This window comes from Cnephaeus nilssonii, assembly GCF_951640355.1.
Source record: "Cnephaeus nilssonii genome assembly, chromosome: 4".
In the NCBI taxonomy this organism is placed as follows: domain Eukaryota; kingdom Metazoa; phylum Chordata; class Mammalia; order Chiroptera; family Vespertilionidae; genus Cnephaeus; species Cnephaeus nilssonii.
The window spans coordinates 69038210-69061575 of record NC_137075.1 but is presented as its reverse complement, the minus strand read 5'-3'; the positions used below and the strand labels follow the sequence as shown (position 1 = coordinate 69061575).

The 23366-nt window shown below is 35.9% G+C and overlaps 1 protein-coding gene across 2 annotated transcripts in view; it reads right to left on the bottom strand.

Moving 5' to 3' along the window:
• The window catches only part of ATL1 (atlastin GTPase 1), a 57588-nt gene that overhangs the window by 11038 nt on the left and 23184 nt on the right, over positions 1-23366 (bottom strand). For both annotated transcript variants that reach the window (XM_079768425.1, XM_079768426.1), the window contains exons 3-9: positions 21132-21379; positions 19004-19138; positions 18451-18555; positions 15952-16002; positions 12794-12850; positions 4295-4387; positions 3174-3312 (exon numbers count right to left, since the gene is read on the bottom strand). In XM_079768425.1, coding sequence (XP_079624551.1) covers positions 3174-3312; positions 4295-4387; positions 12794-12850; positions 15952-16002; positions 18451-18555; positions 19004-19138; positions 21132-21379 — 828 coding nt within the window. The remainder of the gene's footprint in view (positions 1-3173; positions 3313-4294; positions 4388-12793; positions 12851-15951; positions 16003-18450; positions 18556-19003; positions 19139-21131; positions 21380-23366) is intronic.

Below are 23366 nucleotides of genomic sequence, written 5' to 3'. Positions count from 1 at the left end.
GAGGCGGCTGTACGTTCAGCTGAGAAGTGAAGGGGCTGAACCCCACCGTCACTGGGCTCCTGTCGGTCCGAGGCCCAAGCGTCCACCACAACAAGACAAAAAACGGAGGGAGGGGCCCAGAGGAAGGGAGGACAATTGAAGCAAACCGTGTCTAGACTTTCCTCAGCCCTCTCCCTCTTTCCGTTGCCTACAAAAGCCCCAGGCCTGGGCACAGTTCTATCTCCACCTTTTAGTCCCCTATTCTCCAAACACAGAGGAAAGAAATAAGGAAGGAGTCCGTGCTACCTTCAGAAAGTATCTATATACCTGATTGGCCAGTTGCCTCCCACAGAGGGAGGCCAGACTGCTGCTATGGGGAGCAGGCCTAAGCCATCAGTAGGTCATCCCGTCAGGGGTCCCGGACTGTGAGAGGGGCAGGCTGGACTGAGGGACCCCCCGCCCCCCCCCCCCCGCGACCCCGTGCACCAGGCCACTAGTAAGTACATAATCCAGAACATCTGCAGTCCAGTTCAGATCAAATTACAGAAGTATACTAATCAGCTTTGGCTCATTGCAACTGATCAATAAATATGTGTGGGTAGATGATTATTCAGGATGATGTTCTATTTTCATCATCTCTTCAATAATTTCCACAAGAGTAAAACCTTGCTAGGAGTTCAGGGACTAGGCCAGAGTGGTTATCTGTCACAATAAATGAGGACATGATGCATAAGATCTCGGCAGGGCAGATGCACTGGTGTAGTGCTGCTGCGTAAATTAACCAAGGTAGATATTTTCTCAGGATTACCTGACTCTGACAAGTCATTAGAAACAACTTTTTAACAATAATCACCTTGCGGTGGTCTTGGTTATGCTTTCTGAAGTCTTACCTGAGCTGCTAAGGATGCAGCTCCACAATATATGGTGTGGTTACCTGGTCGTTCTACTTGGGGCACTATAACACAGAGCAACCTCCAAAAAAGGTAACTAAAAGATTGGATTTGCTATAGGAGGAGAGGCATTCTGTAGGCACTTGGTGAGGCGTGGTTGAATGTAGCATGAATGATTGTAATTCAGTGCTTTTGGTCCTTTTGATTTCCTATGTGGGAAGTTATTAAACTAATGGCAATTAAATTTAATCATAGTATTTTAAGTTTTAAATAACACTAGAACTACATAAATTTAATAATGTGAGGGACCATGAACAAATAGTTATTATAACAATTATTACTATTAATAATAAACTTGAAAGTTATTTCCATGTGTGAAAAGTGTCTGAGAAACTATTATCAAAGAACAATTTTTGCACGTTTTTATATTCAGAGACGTTTCTTCTCCATAGGCACACACTCAGATGCCAGCCCTCTGGAGAATAGCATGGCCAGCACACAAGACATCCTGGATAGAAATCACACCAAATTATAAGATTCAGGATGGGACGGAAAACCAATATATGCCCAACGAGAAACAGGCAAAATAGAACATTTCAGCACACAGCAGGATTCTGCAGCAGTTCTATAAACCTCATAAAAATGGAATGTTTGATGGGAAACTAAAGCTGCCTTTCATTGCTCTCTCTCAGGCTAGCTACTTTGATAAACTCATAACTTACGGGTAACTGTAAACCAATTGTGTGGGTCAATACATGTTTAAATGTAAATCAATTTGGAGAATAGATTTGTTACAAATCTGCATGATTTGTCTTAAATTCTCTCCTTGAGATCTTTCATTGCAAAATGTATCAGTTAGTTTAAAAACTGTAGATGTATACCACAGAAACAGAACAAGCCAGAGTACTTTTTGTCCAATAAAAGACTATTGTGGAAGGCCTGTCCCTTCTCTGCCTGTTTACAGCTCCCAACTCCAGAGAAGAAAGAGAGGCCTTGTGGGAAGCCCTCTTTTTATGTAATTTATTCAAAATACAGGGAAGCCATTAAGTAATTGCATAGTATCAAGAGGTCTGTGTGTTCACTCGTAGATTGGAATTCATAAGTGACAGTGAAATTGTAGGACCCTGGAATCCATGCATCAATAGCCTACTCTATTTGTTCTGTTATTATAAAGGTAAGATCATTATTAAAACATGTATAAAAACAAAGCTGATGATTGAAAATTTTGGGATCTATTTATGATACTAACTGCCATAGCTAAATATAAAGTATCTGAGAGTAAATACCATGGATCGATTTGGGAGTCGGGGGGGATAGGTTTGCTTTTCAAAACGGCCAGTTCTACGAAACTGGATATAAGTTATGTTGTCCTTTTTTAAAAAGTAACTTGAAAGCCCTTTCAGAACAACTGTGCTGAAAAATGTATGTCACTGTCTCACCAGCCCTGGCACAATGCAGAAAGGCCACCGCATATTAAGCAAATGTCTGAACTTTAGTGGTATACTCAATGCTAGGTTTACAAGTAAAAAAGTCAGAAATGTCTTTGTACTTCCTGTACTAACTACAAAGCAAACATCTAAAGGCCTGGTGATTATCTATTAGGAAAGATTAACTTCTGCTTCCCCATATCCTACTTCCACCTCCCTCTTTAACAAGTTTAGTTGCTTTGGAATATTTTTTTTTCCTCATTAATTCTTGCTTTGGAATCTTAAAATGTTAGACATGCCTCTGTTCAAGAGAGAATTACATACTATTAATACATACTATTTGAAAAACACTCCAGTGCTTTTGGTTTTTAAAATACTGTTCCTCATTCAGAAGAGGATCTCCTTTTTAGTGAAGCTTTTAATAATTTATAATTATTTAGTAGCAGTTTTAAAGGACTTGAATTCAGTACCATGAAATATTTCAATCTCTTATTATATAACTTAATGCAACATCCCAGGAATATAGACATATATTTTCCCCCTTTAATGTAAATAAGAAAAATTACACAGGAAGACATTAAAGAGCATTTCTCAATGCACAAACGTGAGCAGGAACCTCTGCAAAAAGGTGAAGACTACTGCCTCCAAGTGAACTCAGGGTTTAGCCTCTTTTCTCAATGCACATATTCAGCAGCCACAGAATCTCACAGTTCACCAAGGAGGCGCTCTAGCACCAGCCCAGGAATCACAATTCTGACAATTTCTAATCACCAGCCTCACGTCAGTGAATGAACAAGCAGTCATAAGCCCAGCAGATAAATGACATTTTTATATCAGACTAAGTGATGTAAACATATTCATTAAAAGACAGACAAACCTTTCAGTTTTCCATCAAAGTTTGGATTGGTAGCTACTTTTAAGCCAGGATGAGGTAGCAGAAAACAGGAAATTTTGGTGAAACAGGAATGGATGTGTTTTCGAACATTCTGTAGTTCTTCATGCTGGTTCCCTGAGACCTGCAGGAGTAAATCATCCTGAAGTTTAAACAACTTTCAATATAAGCTGAACTTCAAAGAAGTCTGTGGCATCTTATATTTTCTATCTTGGCCCACATTTATATGTCTATTCTTATGCCAACTCAGATGGTCCTTTCCCCCCGCCCCCCTCCCTTTTTTTTTTTAGTACAAATTAGTGGTGTTTTACTCTAGCTAGTTCCTACAAATTCCTATTTTAATTCAAAGTACTCACAGGAGACAGGAATAGATCATAAAATATTCCTCCCTTCTTTTCAGGAGATACTCAGAACAGCTTCTTGTCACCTGGTAGGTATACATTCAAATTCTAGGAAAGCATCTGAATAGATAGGTGTTTATAATCTAAGTTGCACTTTTTTTTTTACATGTATTTGACAGTTAATAGTACGAATTACCCTAAAAGTAATGATAAACCTAAAAAGGTAAGCTCAGAAATTCCGATTATAAAGAAAAATTTTTTAATTTTTTTTTTTTCGGACTTCTCAGTAGGTATTTTTGTGTGCTATCTGTTCAATGTAAATCAGTCAATATTAAACTATCATGACATAAAAAATGGAAAGCCTTCTAATTTTACTTTCTGTGAACTACTAGCAAAATGTTTTAAGATTGGGGATTTCAAAATTAGATATTTTTGTTAAATTGACTTTTAAACCTCTGCTAAAACATGAATCCAGATATTTGCACTGTTGGTCTTGAACTAACTTAATTCTTCAAATTAAAAGCTTTGTTTTTTCAAATAAATCATTGTTTTATAGATACCTACAAAAGAACTATTTATCTGTATCATAATTATTGAAAATTATAATTCTGAAAGTATTTTATTAAGTATCTGTCTTAGTTTATTCATAGAGATACTATGAGGGTCAAATGAGATTTTGGCTACTAAGTATTCAGCAAATCATTCAACGAAAACAATTCTAGATTACTAATGGTGAAATTTCATGTACCTAAATATCTAACAAACCTTGAGGCGTTTTTCCAAGAATTTGGAGCCACCATCAGATCCATATGAAAATTCGTATGGGAAACTCCAGTCTCGAACAAGAAATATCAGACTCTATGAAATAATTTGAAGAAAGAATTGATAAGGATATTCTAAGTTGCCTCCCACTGCTTTTTAATTGAAACCAATTAAAGAATACTATTCAAATATTCTTTACCACATTGTGGAATTAAAGCAAACATAAAATATTTGACAGTTTCTGAGCAGTCTCTCCTCTATTAGATCATCCTACCTATTTCCACTAAGAGTAAACCAAAAGCTGCCCCAAAATTGATTAGTTACATAGTGCCAATTTGAGGGCATCTCTGTCTCATTTCTTGGTGGGGTACATTCACCTTGGTGGTTTCAAACAGCTTTTTATGAAGATTCAAGTTTTATTTGAGGAACGTTTCGTCTATTACTCTCTAGATATTTTTCCTCTATTACATGTGTCCCACTCTCTTCTATAGGGGTTCTCATTATGCATAAATGGTATAAAAAGGGGTGTTAATCTGGGTTTTGTGGGGCCTGAATCTTACACAAACTGTAGGGGGAAGGCTCAATAAGAAAAAGAATACAAAATTGGGCTTAAAGTGAATATTTATTTAGAATGAGAAAAATAAATTACTAATTCAAAAAAGCTAACAAGTCTTTCTCTTACACATACACAGACAGACACACACACACATTCCAGCAAAATAACTAACATACCTTTGTAATATATTTTTCCCTCTACAGTTTTTGGCTGCAAATGATTTTATCACTTCTTCATATGAAGATTTTGAAATATTTTTTGTTAGAAAGCTAATTCAGTCTTTCTTCTAATGAAGCCAATTTCTTATTATAAAACATTTTTTATTATTGATAGTTTATGTTTCAGCTTCACAATTTTTATTTGTAATGTTATATACATTTGTAGCCTCCTCATCTGTCAATTAGAGATAATAATAGACCCACGTCACAGGACTAATAAATGAGATAATATAGAAGGCACTTAGAATAGTGCCTGATACCTAGTTAGTGCTCTGTTAGCTATTTGATTTTGATTTAAATGGCAACATGGTATTTCAGCACATAGATAGACCATAATTTATTTTGCCCTTCTCCTAGATATTTTCCAGTTTTTACACTATTCTAAGAAAATCATTGATAATCATTCTACAAGTTAAATATTTGTTCACATCCAGAAGGATTTTATCTGTGACTATGTTTCCCAAATTAGAACAATCATTAAAATCATTTGGGAGGCTTTTTTAAAAGTACAGAATTCTTGGGCTCCACTCCAGACCTATTGAAACCAATGTAATATTAGCTTTCATTTATTTATTTTATTTTTTTTTTTTATTCTTTACAGAGAGGAAGGGAGAGGGATAGAAAGTTGGAAACATCGATCAGCTGCCTCCTGGCACACCTCCTACTGGGGATGTGCCCACAACCAAGGTACATGCCCTTGACCAGAATTAAACCTGGGACCTTTTAGTCCACAGGCCGACGCTCTATCCACTGAGCCAAACAGGTTAGGGCTTAGCTTTCATTTATAGAGTGCCAATAATATGCCAGCTTCAATACCAGGAATTGTACACATGATATTTCATATATTCCTATAACAGCCCTAAGAGATAGGTTATACTTTATCATTCTTTTCAAAAGAGATATATAAAAAATCATCTCCACCCTCATCTGACATTAAGTAACTTGCTCAAATTCACACAGCCAGAGATGAAAGAATTTCAGTAAACTTGGGTCTTACTTCAAAATCTTTGCTGTACTGCTCCTCAAAGTTAAGTATAAAATATGTAGTTTATGATCTAAGGGCTGATTAAAATATGCTTTTTATAAATTAGATTAAGAGATATTTCAATTTTTGTTTCTGAAAAAAATGTAGGTAATAAAGAAGAAATCATATTTTATGAAATTAGCTATCTTTAAATGATCCTTCTAAAAGTACATTTTCTGCACTGGCCAGTATGGTCAATTGGTTAGAGCACTGTCTTGTACTAAAAGGTGGCCAGTTCAATTCCCAGTCAGGGCACACCCAGCATACGGAAGGTAAACCAAATCAATGTTTTCCCTTGCATCGATGTTTCTCTCTCTCCCTTCCTCTCTCTAAAATCAATGTTTTAAACAAAATTTATATTTTCTGAGTTTCTAACTGAATCTTTCAGACTCGCCCATTAAAATTATGTCTTTTAATTCTCATTTAATCTACAGGTTCCTCTTCCACCCCTTTTCCCCTTTACAGCTCATCTGTTGGAGAACCTAGGAATTTGACCTGTAGAGTTTCCCATAACTGGGACCTTGCTGATTGCATATTCATGAAGCAGTTCAACATGTTCCTTTGTCCTCTGGGTTTCCTGCAAATTGGCAGCTAGAGACAGAGGCTTGGTCTGACACAGGTTTTATTTCTTTGGCTCGACTATGGGAAGCAGAGTGTCCTTTTATCAGGAGGCACATGGTATATGATTATCTCTGATTTGATCGAAGTTATGTCATCTTTGTTTATCTGAAGTGCATTCTTTGGTAGAATTCTCATCAAGGGCTCATGGGAACACTATTTTTTTGCATTCTTATATGTTGATAACAGTTTGTGCCATTTATACTTGAAAGTTAATTTTGCTGGATATAAAATTTTTGGCTCACATCTTCTTTCCTTAAAAATGAATGCTTCTTAGTTTGCCTTATGGATATTTCTTGTTTCACTAAGGTAGAGCCTCTCTTCTCTCTCTCTTCTTGTTTTGTTTTGTGGATTCTTGTGGGGAAAAAAGAGATTCTTATGGAGAGGAGAATTTAAAAGTACCTATGTCCACTATCTTTAATTATATGCCAATTTTTGTCAAAATAAAATATAACAACTTGTATTCAGAACAATTACACCTAAAACATGTGTTTTGAAAATAGAAGTTAGCTATGAAGCAACTTTTACAAAATAGAAGTTCATGAACCAGGATAAATGAAACCAAATATGTGGATTTGGCTATATTTTGCATTTTTCTTGGGAGATTTTAGTTTCATTTCTTGGTCTTTTTCACTGGACACCTTCCCAAGTCGACATAATGAGGACCATGTGTAGAATAGGATCAAATATGAAGTCTTTTTTTTCATATCAACAATCTATATTCTATTTATCTATCTACAGTGTCAAATTCCCTATATCCTTGCCTATTGCTCCCATCCAACAACAACAAAACGCCTTGATTTGTAGCATTCGACAATTTATGTATGCACACTATGGCTGATTTCAAGCTACTAACTGTTTAATAATTGGCTTACATAATTCCTGAATATTTACTAGTTAGCTCTTGTGAACTGGTATGAGCCAGCTAATAAAAGCACACCCATTGGCCCCACCCTCTCCCTAGATAATTTGTATATTTTACATTTATTATGTATGGAATTCTATGAATCTTGGTCCTTTTTTCAAAAGCCATCATTTTTCAACATTGATGAAACTTGATTTGTATGTGTGTGTGTATATATATATATATATATATATATATATATATATATATATAGAGAGAGAGAGAGAGAGAGAGAGAGAGAGAGAGAAATCAAGACTATAAATTACCCTAATTTTCTTAGATAAAAACATTTGAAGTCATAAATACTGTTTTTTGAATGAATTAAATTCAGGAAGGCAACTGGGGCAAAGGATGCTGTGTATATCCTATAAATGACCACATATATTTTTTAATACATGAAAAACATAACCTTTGTTAACTTCCCTTTGCAGACTAATCCTTTAGGAAATTATTCAAAAATCAGTGTTATAGTACTACTATGAGTAACCGTGAAAAAACCCCCAAATGCTCAACAATTGGGAAATGACTTTACAAATTATGGCAATTAATATGAAAATACATTACATAGCTATTAATATTACAAATATGTAGGATATATCAATACATGTTTATGTGGGTAATAGAGGTGACACTGATTCACAATAGAAAAAACTGGCCGAAACCGGTTTGGCTCAGTGGATAGAGCGTCAGCCTGCGACTGTAAGGTCCCAGGTTTGATCCCGGTCAAGGGCATGTACCTTGGTTGCGGGCACATCCCCAGTAGGGGATGTGCAGGAGGCAGCTGATCCATGTTTCTCTCTCATCGATGTTTCTGACTCTCTGTCCCTCTCTCTTCCTCTCTGTAAAAAATTAATAAAATATATATTTTTTTAAAAAAATAAAAAACTGAATTTTCTGGAGTGAGGAAGAGGACAGAAGTGATCTGCTAAGAAAGCTTGCACTTATCTGAACTTTTATTTCAAAATTACTTTATTTTGGATTTTTTCCTCCATGCTAATTTAAATGTGAATTATTTTGCTGCTATCTTACATGTTCTGAGATTTTAATATATTTGCATCTTATCTTTTAATTTCATGATGTACAGTATTTTTTAGTTTGAATTTGTTTGTTTTTTTATCTTAAATATTATTAAGTAGTGTTGGAAGCCATGTTTGCTACTTAATGAGTTTCTCAATTCAATTTCAGATACTTGGATTTACACATCCAAACATGTTTAGGAGTTAGTGGACTCATTTAGTCATAACTTTTTTCATTGACATTTCATAATGCCAACAGTTTACCAACAAGTGTTTTTAACCAAAAGCAGTAAATCTATGACTTGCTCTATCTATCTATCTATCTATCTATCTATCTATCTATCTATCTATCTATCCATCCTCCTGAGCATTGCTTGGTCTCTTTGACTTTAGTATATCTGGCAAAGTGTAAGAAGCAGTGATGCCTGCTGATAAGACTTAACATTCTTTTCCAGAATTTACAATGCAGTTCCCCAGTCTATACCAATGGGTCCGGAGAATAACAGATTTAGAGAAGACAAAAATCAAAGCAGCCGAAACCGGTTTGGCTCAGTGGATAGAGCGGCGGCCTGCGGACTCAAGGGTCCCAGGTTCGATTCCGGTCAGGGGCATGTACCTTGGTTGCGGGCACATCCCCAATAGGGGGTGTGCAAGAGGCAGCTGGTCGATGTTTCTCTCTCATCGATGTTTCTAACTCTCTATCCCTCTCTCTTCCTCTCTGTAAAAAATCAATAAAATATATTTTAAAAAAATCAAAGCAAATATCCTAATTACCATACAACACTTCAACTATCAGCCTGACAAATACTTTTTAAAAAGACAACAGAATCTAGTAGGTATTGTAAACCATACAGAAGATTGTAAGCAGGACCTGGTTTTGTTCTACCTTACCCCACCTGCTTCCCCAGACCATGGGGGCAGGATTCATACTCTTTCACTCACAGTATACCATCATCTCTCCATGCTAAGGCCCCTTTTTCTTTATCACATTTTTCCAAGACCCCCATTCCCGTCACTCAATTTTCTGTTCTCAACTTTAATATGTATATTTTGTTTATCTAGAGTGTTTTAAATAATCATAAATAGTATGTTATAGATCTCAAATTTTTTCTGCTTAATTCAGTATGAATTTAAACACTCTATTATTCATGTTACTCTGTATACTTCTGGTTCACTCCCTTTGGATGTTGCAAAATATTCCAGAGAATGCTCTTATGTATCCATTCTTCTAGTGGTGGACAAATAAATTGCCTCCAACTTCCCACTACCACTACTCTATCAATGTTCCAGTCAATATCCTTATACATTTCCCCTGCTCCACAGAATGATTGCTCCAATCTGACTTTCACCAATAGGTCTTGGCTTTCCCATTTATCCAAATTGTAGCTATAATATGGTATTAACCCCATGTTCCACATTTTGCCTATTTAAAGAGTATAAAGTGGTATCTCATTATTTTAATTTTTACCTGATTATCAATGAGAACTGACATCCTTCAAAAATGTGTTAACCATTCAGGTTTCCATTCTGTGAACTGTCTACATATCTTTTGCCTGTTTTTTAAAAATTAAGTCCAGTTTATCATTTTAATGTTTTATAAGACTATTTTTAGAGCAGCTTTACGTTTACAAGAAAAATGAGAGGAAAGTGCAGAGTATTGGCAAATACCACCTGTCCCCATACATGCATAGCCTCCTCATTTATCAATATCACTCACCAGAATGGTGCACTCTTTTTTTTCATCAACAATGAACCTACATTGTCACATCATAATCACTCAAAATCCATAGGGTTCATTCTTAATGTTGTACATTTTATGGGCTTGGACAAATGTATAATGACATATACCCATCATTACAATATCACATAGAGTATTTTCATGGCCTTAAAAAGCCTCTGTGCTCTACCTATTCATTTCTCCACTCCTCACTACCCCCACCAACCTCTGATCTTTGTGTCCATTGTTTTGCCTCTGCCAGAATGTCATATAGTTGGAATCATACAATATTTAGCCTTTTCAAATTGACTTATTTCACTTAGTAATATGCATTTAATGTTTCTCCATGTCTCTTTCATAGGCTGATAACTCATTTCCTTTTTTTACACTAAATATTTCATTGTCTGGATATATGCAGTTTATCTATTAAAGGACATTTTGGCTGCTTCCAAGTTTTTGGAAATCCTATATAATAAAGAGGTAATATGCAAATTGACCATCATGCCCTCGGACAAGATGACCACCTCCGTGTGGTCACAAGATGGCCACCACAAGATGGTCGGCAGAAGAGGGCAGTTGTGGGCAATCAGGCCTGCAGGGGAGGGCAGTTGGAGGTGACCGGGCCTGCAGGGGAGGGCAGTTGGAGGGGACCAACCCTGCAATTAAGTAAGGACATTTTGCCCATTAAAAATAAGCAAAGGAACCACGACACATCTATTAGAATGGCCAAATTTGACTTTTGACATTGTCAATATCTTCTACCAATCTGTTCACTTTGCTTATAGAATCCTCTGATAAATAGAAATACTCTATTTTAATGTAATAATACCCATCAATTTTTCACAACATGGTTTATTTTGTGAGAGTCTTAATATATAAATGTTTCTTCACTCCAGTTCAGAAGGATATTTTCCAGCATTTTCTTCTATTAGTATAATTTTAACTTTCATATTTAGTTCTTTAATCCAATTGTAACTTACTAATCTATATGGTGTTTAACAGAAATTCAACTTTTTCTTCAAATAGTGAATTATTTTTCCAAATCTCAGCTATTAATCCATCCATTTGCCACTGGTTATGACACCACCTCTGTTGAATACCAGGTTTCTATATATACTAGAGGCCTGATGCATGAAATTCGTGCAAGAGTAGGCCTTCCCTCCCCCCACTGCCGGTACCGACTTCCCTCTGGCACCCAGGACCCAGGCTTCCCTCGCAGCCCCAGCTTCATCCAGAAGGTCGTCTGTAAGGACGTCCGGTCTAATTAGCATATTACATTTTTATTATTATAGATAGGGATATATTTGGCGTCTGTTTAGTTCCATTGGGCTTTTTTCTTGTATCTGTGCAAGACCACAACATTTTCATTTTGTATGGTTTCTTAGTGTGTATTCAATCTTCCAATTTTGATTTTCTTTTTAAAAACTGATTTAAATAAAAACAGAACTTAATTCTTCCATAGAAGTTATAGCACAATACATTGAGTTTCTTTAGAAATTCTGTGGTAATTTTCATTAAAATTGCATTGAGTTTATTGATTAATTTGGGGAGAATTAAATTCTCTACAACATTAAATCACCCCATCTGAAATATATCTGTTTTATACAAATTTCCCTTTATGATCTTTAATGGATCTTTGCATTTTTCTCCATAAAAGTCTTTATATTATGGGAGTTAATTACCAAAGTTTTTGTGTGTGTTTTTTGCTATTGTGAACTGTATACTTGAAAAAAAACTGCATACATACAAAATAACTTACATTTGCTAGTTGGTAATTGCTGTTTTGAGACATATTATTGACTTTTTAAGATTTACAATTTTTATGATATGACACCTATAAAATAACTTATATACATATTATTATGCACATTAGTAAAATGAACCTATGAATCCACAAACCCACTTAAGTAATTGAACATATCAATAAGAGTGAAGCTTCCTGTGTATCCCTCCCTGACATACCCTATTTCTCCTCTCCAGTGGTAATCACTACCCTAAATTTTGCTTTCAATATAGTTTTAACACATATGTATATGTTCTTAAACAATATGCTATTAATTTAGTTATGCTCATTTTTTAGCTATATTAAAAATGCCATCATACTGTAGATAGTCTTTAAGAGGCAACTTTTTCACTCCATAGCATGTTTATTTTTTTATGACATCTCTAGGGTTGGTTCAGGGGAGAAAAGCTGATATTTTTGCAGGAACCAAAATATCTTATTCATTCTTTTATTTTTCCTTCCCCTTTTTTAAAAAACAGTTTGTTAAATTTTTATTTCCATATTGATATCTTCTCCTTACATCAAATAGCATTAAATAGGTATTCAAAAGTGCTTCTGAAGTGAAATTTTAAAGCAAAGAAACAGACCCTTACAATTAATTAAAATAACTGCTATGGTCTTCAGGAAATTTTAATAGGAATTTATCATCAGTTAACCCCAACTTACCTGAAATGGCTTTAGGAATGTTTCCTCCATTGCCAGTCTGCCATACTCAGTGAAAAGCTAGAAGGAAAATCACACACACATACAAAGACACACATACACATACACATGCACAAAGAAAACTTCAGTATCTGCAAAGTTTTACTTTTTGGCTTTCTTCCATTCATATTTTTCCCCAAGCTTAAAATTACAATAATCTTTTTAAAAAATATATATTTTATTGATTTTTTTACAGAGAGGAATGGAGAGGGATAGAGAGTTAGAAACATTGACGAGAGAGAAACATCGATCAGCTGCCTCCTGCACATCCCCAACTGGGGATGTGCCCACAACCAAGGTACATGCCCTTGACTGGAATCGAACCTGGGACACTTCAGTCTGCAGGCCGACACTCTATCCACTGAGCCAAACTGGTTAGGGTTACAATAATCATTTTAAGGAACTAAGTATTAGATAAAACAGTACAGTAATTATATATTTTAAAAATAAAGTTTCCATTTTAAAGCTAACATCTTTTATATCTAGAACTAGAGGCCCAATGCACGAAATTCGTGCAAGAGTAGGCCTTCCTTCCCCCAGCTGCTGGTACCGGTTTCCCTTGGCACCCGGGACCCAGGCTTCCCTCGCAGCCCCGGCTTCATCTGGAAGGTTGTCCAGAAGGACGTCCAGTTTACTTAGCATATTACACTTTTATTATTATAGATATAGGACAGTTTTTTGTAGGGACAATGGGGAGAAACATGTTAAATGACCTTTCAAAATAGAACTTGCATAATTAGACCAGAGAGCAATAAATTATGTAATATATATATATTCCGTATTTTCCGGCGTATAAGATGATTGGGCGTATAGAAGATTTTCCTGGGTTAAAAAGTTGCCTTATACGCCGGAAAATACGGATATATATATATATATATATGCATGTGTGTGTGTGTGTGTGTGTGTGTGCGTGTGTGTGTTGCCTGAGGACACACAATGGCCTGGATTATTACAAAGTCATATAGGTATTTGGCTTAAAAATCAAAACATCAAATACACTGCTGTCTAATATTTTTTATTGTGCCCAATTGAGAGGCACCATAGCAGTTTTTATGTTGCCACAAATGAAAGGTTTTAGAGAACACGACCTAAGGGAGTGACTGTGATTGGGCCCCTGATGAGAGTTTTCCCATGTGTGCACAGGAAATGCCACTAAATATACAAGATTAACAAGCCACAGTGACTTTTCAGAGCTGGGGAAGAAAGCTGACACGGAGGATTACCATCCTTTCCCCCTCTTCGTGCGGGCTATGGGAATATAGAAAGCAAAGGGTAATTACTAGATATTTTATTAGAGTGGTTAAATGAAAGTCTGGAGTATCATATTTACAAGGCAACTGGCCCTAGCTAGTTTGGCTCAGTGGACAGAGCGTCGGTCTGTGGACTGAAGAGTCCCGGGTTCAATTCCGGTCAAGGGCACATGCCCAGGTTATGGGCTCGATTTCCAGTAGGGGGCGTGCAGGAGGCAGCCAATCAATGATTCTCTCTCATCATTGATTTTTCTATCTCTCTCTACCTCTCCCTTCCTCTCTGAGATCAATAAAAATATATTTTAAAAAATAAAAGGCAGCTGGTCAGGGATTTAACACTCTCATTAGAATTATCTACTAACATAAATTGAATACACAATCTTTTTTGAGGAAGACTGAGATATTGTCACTTATAAGAAATTTTTTAAGTGACCTCAAAAAAGACAACTCAATATAAAAATCCAAAATCAGTCCTTCTTTAAGAAATCCCTAAAACTGGTACTGAACAGTACATGCTTAAAGAAGCTATTGTATTTATTACTGTATAAGAAATATATAACACAAATCAAACCAAATAAAAACACAAAATAAAAAAGAGAGCAACAACAAATTTAACACTTACTCAGCATATTGCCTATTTGTCATAAAGGTCAGTGAGATGGACAAGAAATATATTTGGGCCCTGGCTGGTGTGGCTTGGTTGGAATGTTGTCCCCTACACCAAATGGTGGCAGGTTGGATCCCTGGTCAGGGCACATGACCCAGGTTTCCATGCATGAGAGGCAACTGATCAATGTTTCTCTCATACATTGATATTTCCTCTCTCTCTCTTTCTTTCTCTCCCTCCTTCCCTTCCTCTCTCTAAGATCAATAAAAATTTTACTAAATAATAAAAAACTGATTTAAAAAAAAGAAAATAAATACATTCGGGAGTAATTCTGGTTGTAAACTCAAATGATTTTTCTCACATTAGAGATTACCCTGCTTTATCATCCTTTGTTATCTGTTAAATTTTTAAATGGCTCTTATTGCAAAAATTAATTAATATACTGAAAGCAAAATTTTCTACAAAATACACAGAGGGCAACTATCAGAGAAACAATAGTCTTTCCTATGTAACCAATATAACATGAATTGAAAAGGAGCAGGGTGTTACAGAGATGTGAAGTATCTTTAACCTTTTGCACTCGGATGTCGAGTGTGACTCAACACGGTTAGCATTAGAATAAAGGAATCGAGAAAAAAGCAAGTGAGTGCAAAGGGTTAAGAATAGCTAATCTTTTACTTGAGATTTAAATGATGCTTGGAGAATAGAAGAGACACTAAGCCCAGTCAGATAACCATATTTTTACTCCCACTCTACCACTAATTAGCCACAAGAATTTAGGCAAGTCATTTATTTAGTTCAGCCAAACTTTCCTCATGTATAAAATATGAAGTATAAATTAGGTGTCACTGAGGTCTCTTTCAGATCTAAAATTGAATTCTATGAGTTATCATCAGGTAAGCCCCTCATAGTTCTTAGGTATAAAGTGATCCACAGGGGGAAAAAATGGGCATACAACTGAAATCCCACTAGCAATTCTTAAATCCTTGATCTTAAGACTTCTACTTCTTATTTTGGGTCATTTTTAAAACCAAAGATCATTTTTCCATTCTAACTTGCCACATAGTTTCATATGCAGGTCAATAGCAAGTAATTTTACAGAAACAAATGAGTTTGGAAACTGAGTTAGACAGAATATAACTATACAAGGCTGGAACAAGAAACCTGGAACTAAGACAACCTTCATTTGGTTATGTTTCTAAATCCTACTGAAGTTCCATTATGCATGATTACAAGATATTAAAAAAGATTATAAATATTGTTACCTGGAGGTGCTGAAGATCATCCTCCTGGACATTTTGGGATAAGTTATATACCTTGATTAAGAAATAAAGTTAAAACGAAATAATTAGCATCATCCTCAGCACTACTTTGTCATTCTCTATTTTTCTAAATATCAGTTATCATAAATGTGAACTCTCTAACATACATTCTTATATAATGATATTTGTAAGACCATAATTGAGGAGTATAAGAAGCTTGAGAGACAATAAACAATGTACAATGATCATAAAATTGTTCTAGAAATGCAATAGCCACCTGTCTGGAGGCAGAATACTAAAAATACTTTATGAACTCAACAACTAGCCAATAAAACACTCCTTCTTATAAATAACTAGAGGCCCGGTGCACCAAAATTCATGCACCTGAGGGGGAGGTCCCTCAGCCCGGCCTGCCCCGTCTCAGTCTGGGGGCGCTCAGGGGAGGGCGGCGACCCGGCGGAAGGTGACGCCTCCATCACACCTCTGCTGCTACCACTGCCAGCAGCGCAAGCCTAGGTTACCTGAGCGTTGGGCAGCCCTGGGCGACTGGGCAGCCGCCATCCAAGGCTTGTCTGTGCCGTGGGCCGGCCCTGGGCGGCTGGGCAGCTGCCATCAGTGACTTGTCTGTGCCTCGGGCCAGCCCTGGGCGGCTGGGGAGCTGAGGGGACTGGGGGACTCCAGAGGCAGGTGTACGGAGCGGCCAGACCCGCCGGGAGGCAGGCTTGGCCGTGCCACACGCCTACCGCCCCGGCAGGGCTGAGGGGACTGGGTGCCACCATCTTGTGGCTGTGGACGCTGCCATCTTTGAGGGCATGGCAGTCAATTAGCGTATTCCCTCCTTATTGGCCATGGGTGCCGCCATCTTTGTGAGGGCATGACAGTCAATTAGCATATTCCCCCTTTATTAGATAGGATGGCAATCTAAATCTGAATAACCCATAAAGTTTTCTTAAAAATTTATGTTGACTTCTTCACAACTGGTTATCTGAGTTATGTCTACAAAAAGTTTCATCACATGGAAGTTAGGTTCTGAATATTATGTCCACACCCATAAACATATGAATTATTACTTCATGAACAAATCACTGTATCAAAGTGACATTTTTTGAGGGGGATAAATATCAGTAACGTCAAAGGAAACTTAAGGATGTGTATATCTTTATACAGATAATATATTTTTAAATAGATCATTTCTCAGATAGTAATAAATAGTCATTACTAAGAGGACTTACATTTTCAGTGAAAATATTGAATGTCTTCAGGTAAAATATACATAGTAAATAATAAATACTACAAAGGCAAAGTCAATCTGGTTTTAATTGGCTTGTGTAAATGGGTTATACTGTCAATTATGAAAAAATTAGGTAAGTCGATATTTTAAAGGGTTACTCATTTAAGAAGTATAATTTTAAAAGCTAGTCAACTATAAGTTATAATCATGGCTTTTTATCTTAAAGTCCTTTATAAAAATAACTTCAGTCTTCTTCTATTAACCCTCTCACGGTTGTCCTACCCATACACCATGCCTTTATTGCCAGTTCACTAGCTCCATTTTCTCTTCTTGCTTATAATTTTAGCCTTCGCTTACTCATCCGAACCACTTTGTCTTCCCTAACTTTTAAAACTATCTTACCTTTTTTAAAAACTGTTTCTTGTCTACTATCGCTTTTTGCTCTTTACAGTAAACAGAAAAAGAATTTTAATTTGGCTTAAAAGTTTTTATGCTATGTGTTCTATTACTATAGTAAAATTCTCCAAGTTATTTAGGACAACTTATAAAGCCTACAATAACCTCACAGACAATACTTTAAGAAAAGGCAGAGAAAGAAAAAAAGATAAAAATTTTTACAAGACAGTTACTTTCTTAGATGCATAGTAATATGTTTTAAAAAGCTATGAACACGTATACATGTTTTTTACATTTAGAAATGTTTCTACTAGCTATGTAAAATAAAATTTTGCATTTATAAATCTTATTTCAATTAATGTAACTTAACTAGGTGATCCCAATGTAACTGCATACATTATAAGATTTAATATTATTGAGTTTATTACATGCTTTAAACAGAAAAAAATTTATCAATCTACACTAATAAAAGAGAAAGATGCAAATTGACGCACTGCCCCAGCCACTCGGGGCCTCTGGGCAGCGTGGGAAGGCGGAAAGGCGGCTCCCAGCTGGAGCCAAGGCGGTGCTGGCAGCCAGGGAAAGGAAGGCCCATTCTTGCACGAATCTTCATGCATCGGGCCTCTAGTAAGATAATATAATCTTTTCTGACTAAAGTAGGCAATTTGAAAACTTATCAGAAATTAGATGACAATAATAAAAACAATTCTACTGTTACAGAAATAATTAGAACTGGTATGCTAATTAAGCCAAATAATATACATGATTTACCATTTCTGTTGCTTGTCTCACTAGCACACATATGTAGAAATACATATATTCATAATTTTTAGTGAAAGAAACATCCATAAATATGGATTTATTTTATTCCATACCTGTATAGAGCTGATCATTGTGCTAAGGGCAAATACTGTGGCAGAATCTCTCAAAGTTGACTGACTATCAAAGGTTCCCTGAGTATCCATCAATAGCACTGCAACCTATAGGCAAGTAGAGAACATTATTGACATTTTATAGAACATGTAGAGTTTTAGGGTTAACACAAAGTTAACATCATGAGAACTAAAATAAATCATTAATAATGAATATTTTTACGTGTGCCATGAATGCCACAGAAAATAAAAATGTAATTAGTTGCTGAATACTGTAATGATTAACTTTCACTGGTAATCCACCATAACAGAAACATCATTGAAATGAAGGTTAGATGTTAGCTGATCTGCTATTCTATTTTTTCTACAATTTTGCTTACCCTGACTCTTAGAAAGGAAAATAGGAAATATGCAATAGAATGCTACCGACTTCCCTTTTAAATATCATGTCAAATGGCCAAAAATTAGTTTTTAAAATAGAGCTTTTGAGGATCCTGAAAAGTGGTAACTGTTGCAAGTGAAAAAATCTATTTTCTTTAAGAAGTTCACATCATACCTTTTTACCATCAGGTTTATTGATAAGGAAGACTTCACTCCATATCTGGATTCCTGTAGTCTCTCGCTCAGACCCACCTCTCCATGAAAAACCAGTCAATGGTTCATTGTAATCTCCAACCCAATCAACTGATTCCTATAAAATTAAGGAAGTCTCTGATACGGAACTAGATATGTAGTATAGTATAGTATAGTATAGTATAGTATAGTATAGTATAGTATTTTCTACTCATCCATTAAGATTTGTATTCTCTTTCTAACTCTAGCCAAAAGGAAACAACATATGCACATCTACTGTACCGACACAATTACTTTACTAATTAATCCAAAAATTAATTACAGAGGAAGCAATCATCTGCTACATGTTATGCTAGGTCCTGGGGATACAAAGATATTCCAGACCAATGGAAGCTCATAACTTAACAGGGGATAGACATGCTAACTAACTAATATAATATTATATATGCCTATTAAAATGGGAGTATATATTAGGCATAAATGGAAACATAAGAAAAGAAATAATTAACTCTTGGTTATATAAGACTTCAAAGGAGAGGTGATGTTTGAGGCAAACACTGAAGGATGTTTAGGAATTTTCCAGGTGAGCAAACTTGAGGAGGGCATTCCAGAAACAAAGAAATAAAGATATGAGAGAATATAGTATATCAGGATATACACAGTAACATACACAAATGCTTTGGTATTGGGGGAGGAGGAGATGAATAATAGCAGGAGGAAAGGTATCTAATGGTAGCTGCAGAAAGACAAAAACAAAACAAATCTGAGCTTTAATCTGAGAAAATGCTATTTTACACAAGCAACATAACAAGTGTTATTGAGCATTTCATTCAAATGTTTAACAGTTAAAATTATGAATATGTATAAAACTGTATAATCTCAAAGAATGTAAAGTATACTAATTTTGTTCACTCAACTTTCCCACCTGTGTTATAGCACACTAATGTTGGTATGATAAAAATAGAAAATGATAAGTTTTTCTTGCTTTCAAAGCCTGAGATTTTAGCAGTTTTGTTCTTGACTTGTTTGAACTGACACTAGACATAAGATGTTATCGTTACACAATTGTTCAAAAATAACCCAACTAGAAAAGATCAATCCAAAATGGATAATTATGGTGTAAATACATAGAACCAAGTTTCTTGGTTAGTGTGTCTATTCTGCCTCAAAATCCATATTTGCATCAGAATTGCTATAGATAAAAGGTAGAAAAAATACTGGTATGCTCTCCACACCCAACCCTCTGTTCCCTAGCTCCAATCTCTTATTTATCCCTCTGCTTTCTAGGTCCCTTAAAGTCTCATTTCTGTGACATGCTGCTGATGCAAATGTTATGACATTGTTGCCTCTGGGGGTGGGGTAAGAAATGAGTGGGAAAAGATCAGAGAGAACTTTCTGGGGTAAAGGCGAGATATACTTGATAGAATTTGGGGCTATAGAAGTATATGCATTTTCAAAAAAATAAGCAAATGTACTCAAGAATTGTGCATGTAACTATGTAAATTTTATAACGAGAAAAAATACTAAAAAATATAATAATGATGTATATTGAGAAAATTTATGGGGAAGTATACTGACATCAGCAATTTACTTTGACATGAATTAGTAAAATAAGATGAAGTGATGGATGGAAAGAATAGTTAGAGACATATGGGATAATGCAAGAATATTAATGTTAATGGTAGAATTTCATTAGTGGATACCCAGGTATTCACTGTAAAATTCTTTTAACTTTGTTGCATGCTTGAAAATTGTCATAATAAATGTTGGGGGAAAATGACTACAATAAAATGTTATGACAAAAGTTATTTGACATTTTAAACCCTAGAACATGTAAAGTTTATAATCATATTACTATGTGGTGTCTATTTTTAAGCGTAAAAAATAAGATATGTTCTAAGGGTAATGTAGCTAGGTGGCTTCAGGCAAAAGTGGCCTGTGTAGTTTGGTGCCCCGAGCACCAAAGTTGGAATGATTACAGCATAGCATTTTTAAACTAGTGCATATTTAGGGTACATAATAATAGAAATAGAAATAATGGACACTACTAAATAAAAGCACAAAGTGACAGCACAGAAACAGAAAACTTAAAAAAACAAACTATTACATACCTGGCTGTACATGTATCTCAACATGAAATCCATTAGGAATGATTTTCCTTTTCTAAATGCTCCAGCCACAGATACAGCAACGACCTCCTTGTCTCTGACAGCCTCTGAGAGAAGGATTCGATTTAGTGCAGTTTCATCTAACTCAAAAGAATGGTGGTCTTTGACAACAAGGACTTGGACTGGTCCTGCCTTTTTCACTGGTTCCTCCTCTTCTGAGCTCCATTCATTTGTCTTTTCTGAAAACCCACCTGTTGAATATAATAGCAATGTAGTCAGGTAATCATCTCAAAATACCAAGCAAGTATACGTACCTCTCAACTCGCAAACATCTGAAACAGGAACACAGTCGAATTAGAAATACTCCTTTTAAATGACATGTTAATGTCATTCACATCATATCTCAGAAACATTTACATCTGGTCTTTCTGATTATGTGACCAAATAAAACAATTTTAGTTTCAAAACAGTTCTACATCAGTGCAGAGATCTCTGATTGCAGAGTGAGAAAAATCAAAACAAAGGAGTCTACTTTTAGGAAAGAGGAATAAAATAACTTTAGCAGATACTTTCTTCATCTCCTAGGGATAAGTTTAGTTATTCAGATGAAAGAGCCTTGCAAATTTTTTATTTATTTATTTATTTATTTATTTTTATTTTTTTAAAATATATTTTATTGATTTTTTACAGAGAGGAAGAGAGAGCGATAGAGAGTTAGAAACATCGATGAGAGAGAAACATCGATCAGCTGCCTCTTGCACACCCCCGACCGGAATCGAACCTGGGACCCTTGAGTCCGCAGGCCGACGCTCTATCCACTGAGCCAAACCGGTTTCGGCGAGCCTTGCAAATTTTTTAGAGTTGCACATACATAGGAGGAAATACATAAAAGGACTCATAATCACATATTCTTGAAACTGGAATAAATCTCTAATGCAACTAGTTCAGCTCCCTCCAATGTATGCATCCCATCTACAAAATCCCAGACGCTTAATTGTCTAAAGTTATACCTCAGAGCAATGGAAATGACAGAGAACTGAATTGGGTAGGGCCAGATTACAGAAGGCCTTCCATGGCAAAGAGGTCTGGAAATAATTCGATAAAAAATAAGAAACTTTTGAAAGTTACTTTATGTGAAAATCTTACAAAAAAATGATGTGAACCTAGGAAATTACTAAATCTCTCAGTTTCTTCATCTGTAAAATGGAACTACTCATAGTACCTATTTAATAGGGTTGTTGTAAAGATTGAGGGAGTTACTGAGTTACTATATGTAAAGTGCCGAGAACAGTGCTGTCACATAGCAAGCTTATAAAGGTTGATAGCTCATTAGCTATCATCATCATCACCACCACTACTACCTTTGGACTACTGGCTGATTTAAGTATTCCTGGAAGAAGTTCTGCATACTTTCTATAAATTCATGTGTGTGTGTGTGTGTGTGTGTGTGTGTGTGTGTGTGTGTCTGTATGCACTTTCATGTTTTCTGAGTTTTCTATTAAATTATCAGAAATGCTATTTTTGAGGTCAACTTTTAGAATTCATCCTTAATATACAAGAATTTTGGAACCCTGGGCCTTGGCATTTGTGGTAAATTACAAAACAACCTCAATGTGTCAAGTGACACATTCTTATATCCACTGCCTTTGTGACTTCATAATATCCTCCTGCTTTGACTCAGGGGTCAGCCACATGATTTCCTGTAGCAGGCATGTCTCTACCATGCACCATGAGAATATTCCTAGACTAGTCTGATTGTTGCAGGATGAGAGTCACTTGGAACAGGAGCAAACTGTCCAGTCCCAGCCACACCCTGCAGCAAGCTAACCCTCAGTGATGTGAGGTAGCAAGCCAACATCAACAGAGTTGCCCAACACACATTTCAACATGTGATCAAGAAATACTGTTCTATGCCTCTGAGGTTTTGTGATTGTTTATCATGCAGCATAACAGGCAATAAACAACTAATACAGCCTATAACTCCTTCCTTTAGAAAGGCAGTACAGTGTGGTGGTTAAAAACACAGGCTCTGGTTAAAAACTAAACTGCTGAAATTCAAATCAAGGCCTTCCGACTTTTTAGCTGAGTAACCAGGCAAGTTGTTTAACCTCTCTGTGTCTACCTCATAAGGTTGTTGTAAATTAATATATGCATATAACACACTGAGAACAGTGGCTGGTACATAGTAAATGCTATTAGTATTATTGTAGATTTAGGAAAGTTAAAGCCAAAGATGTA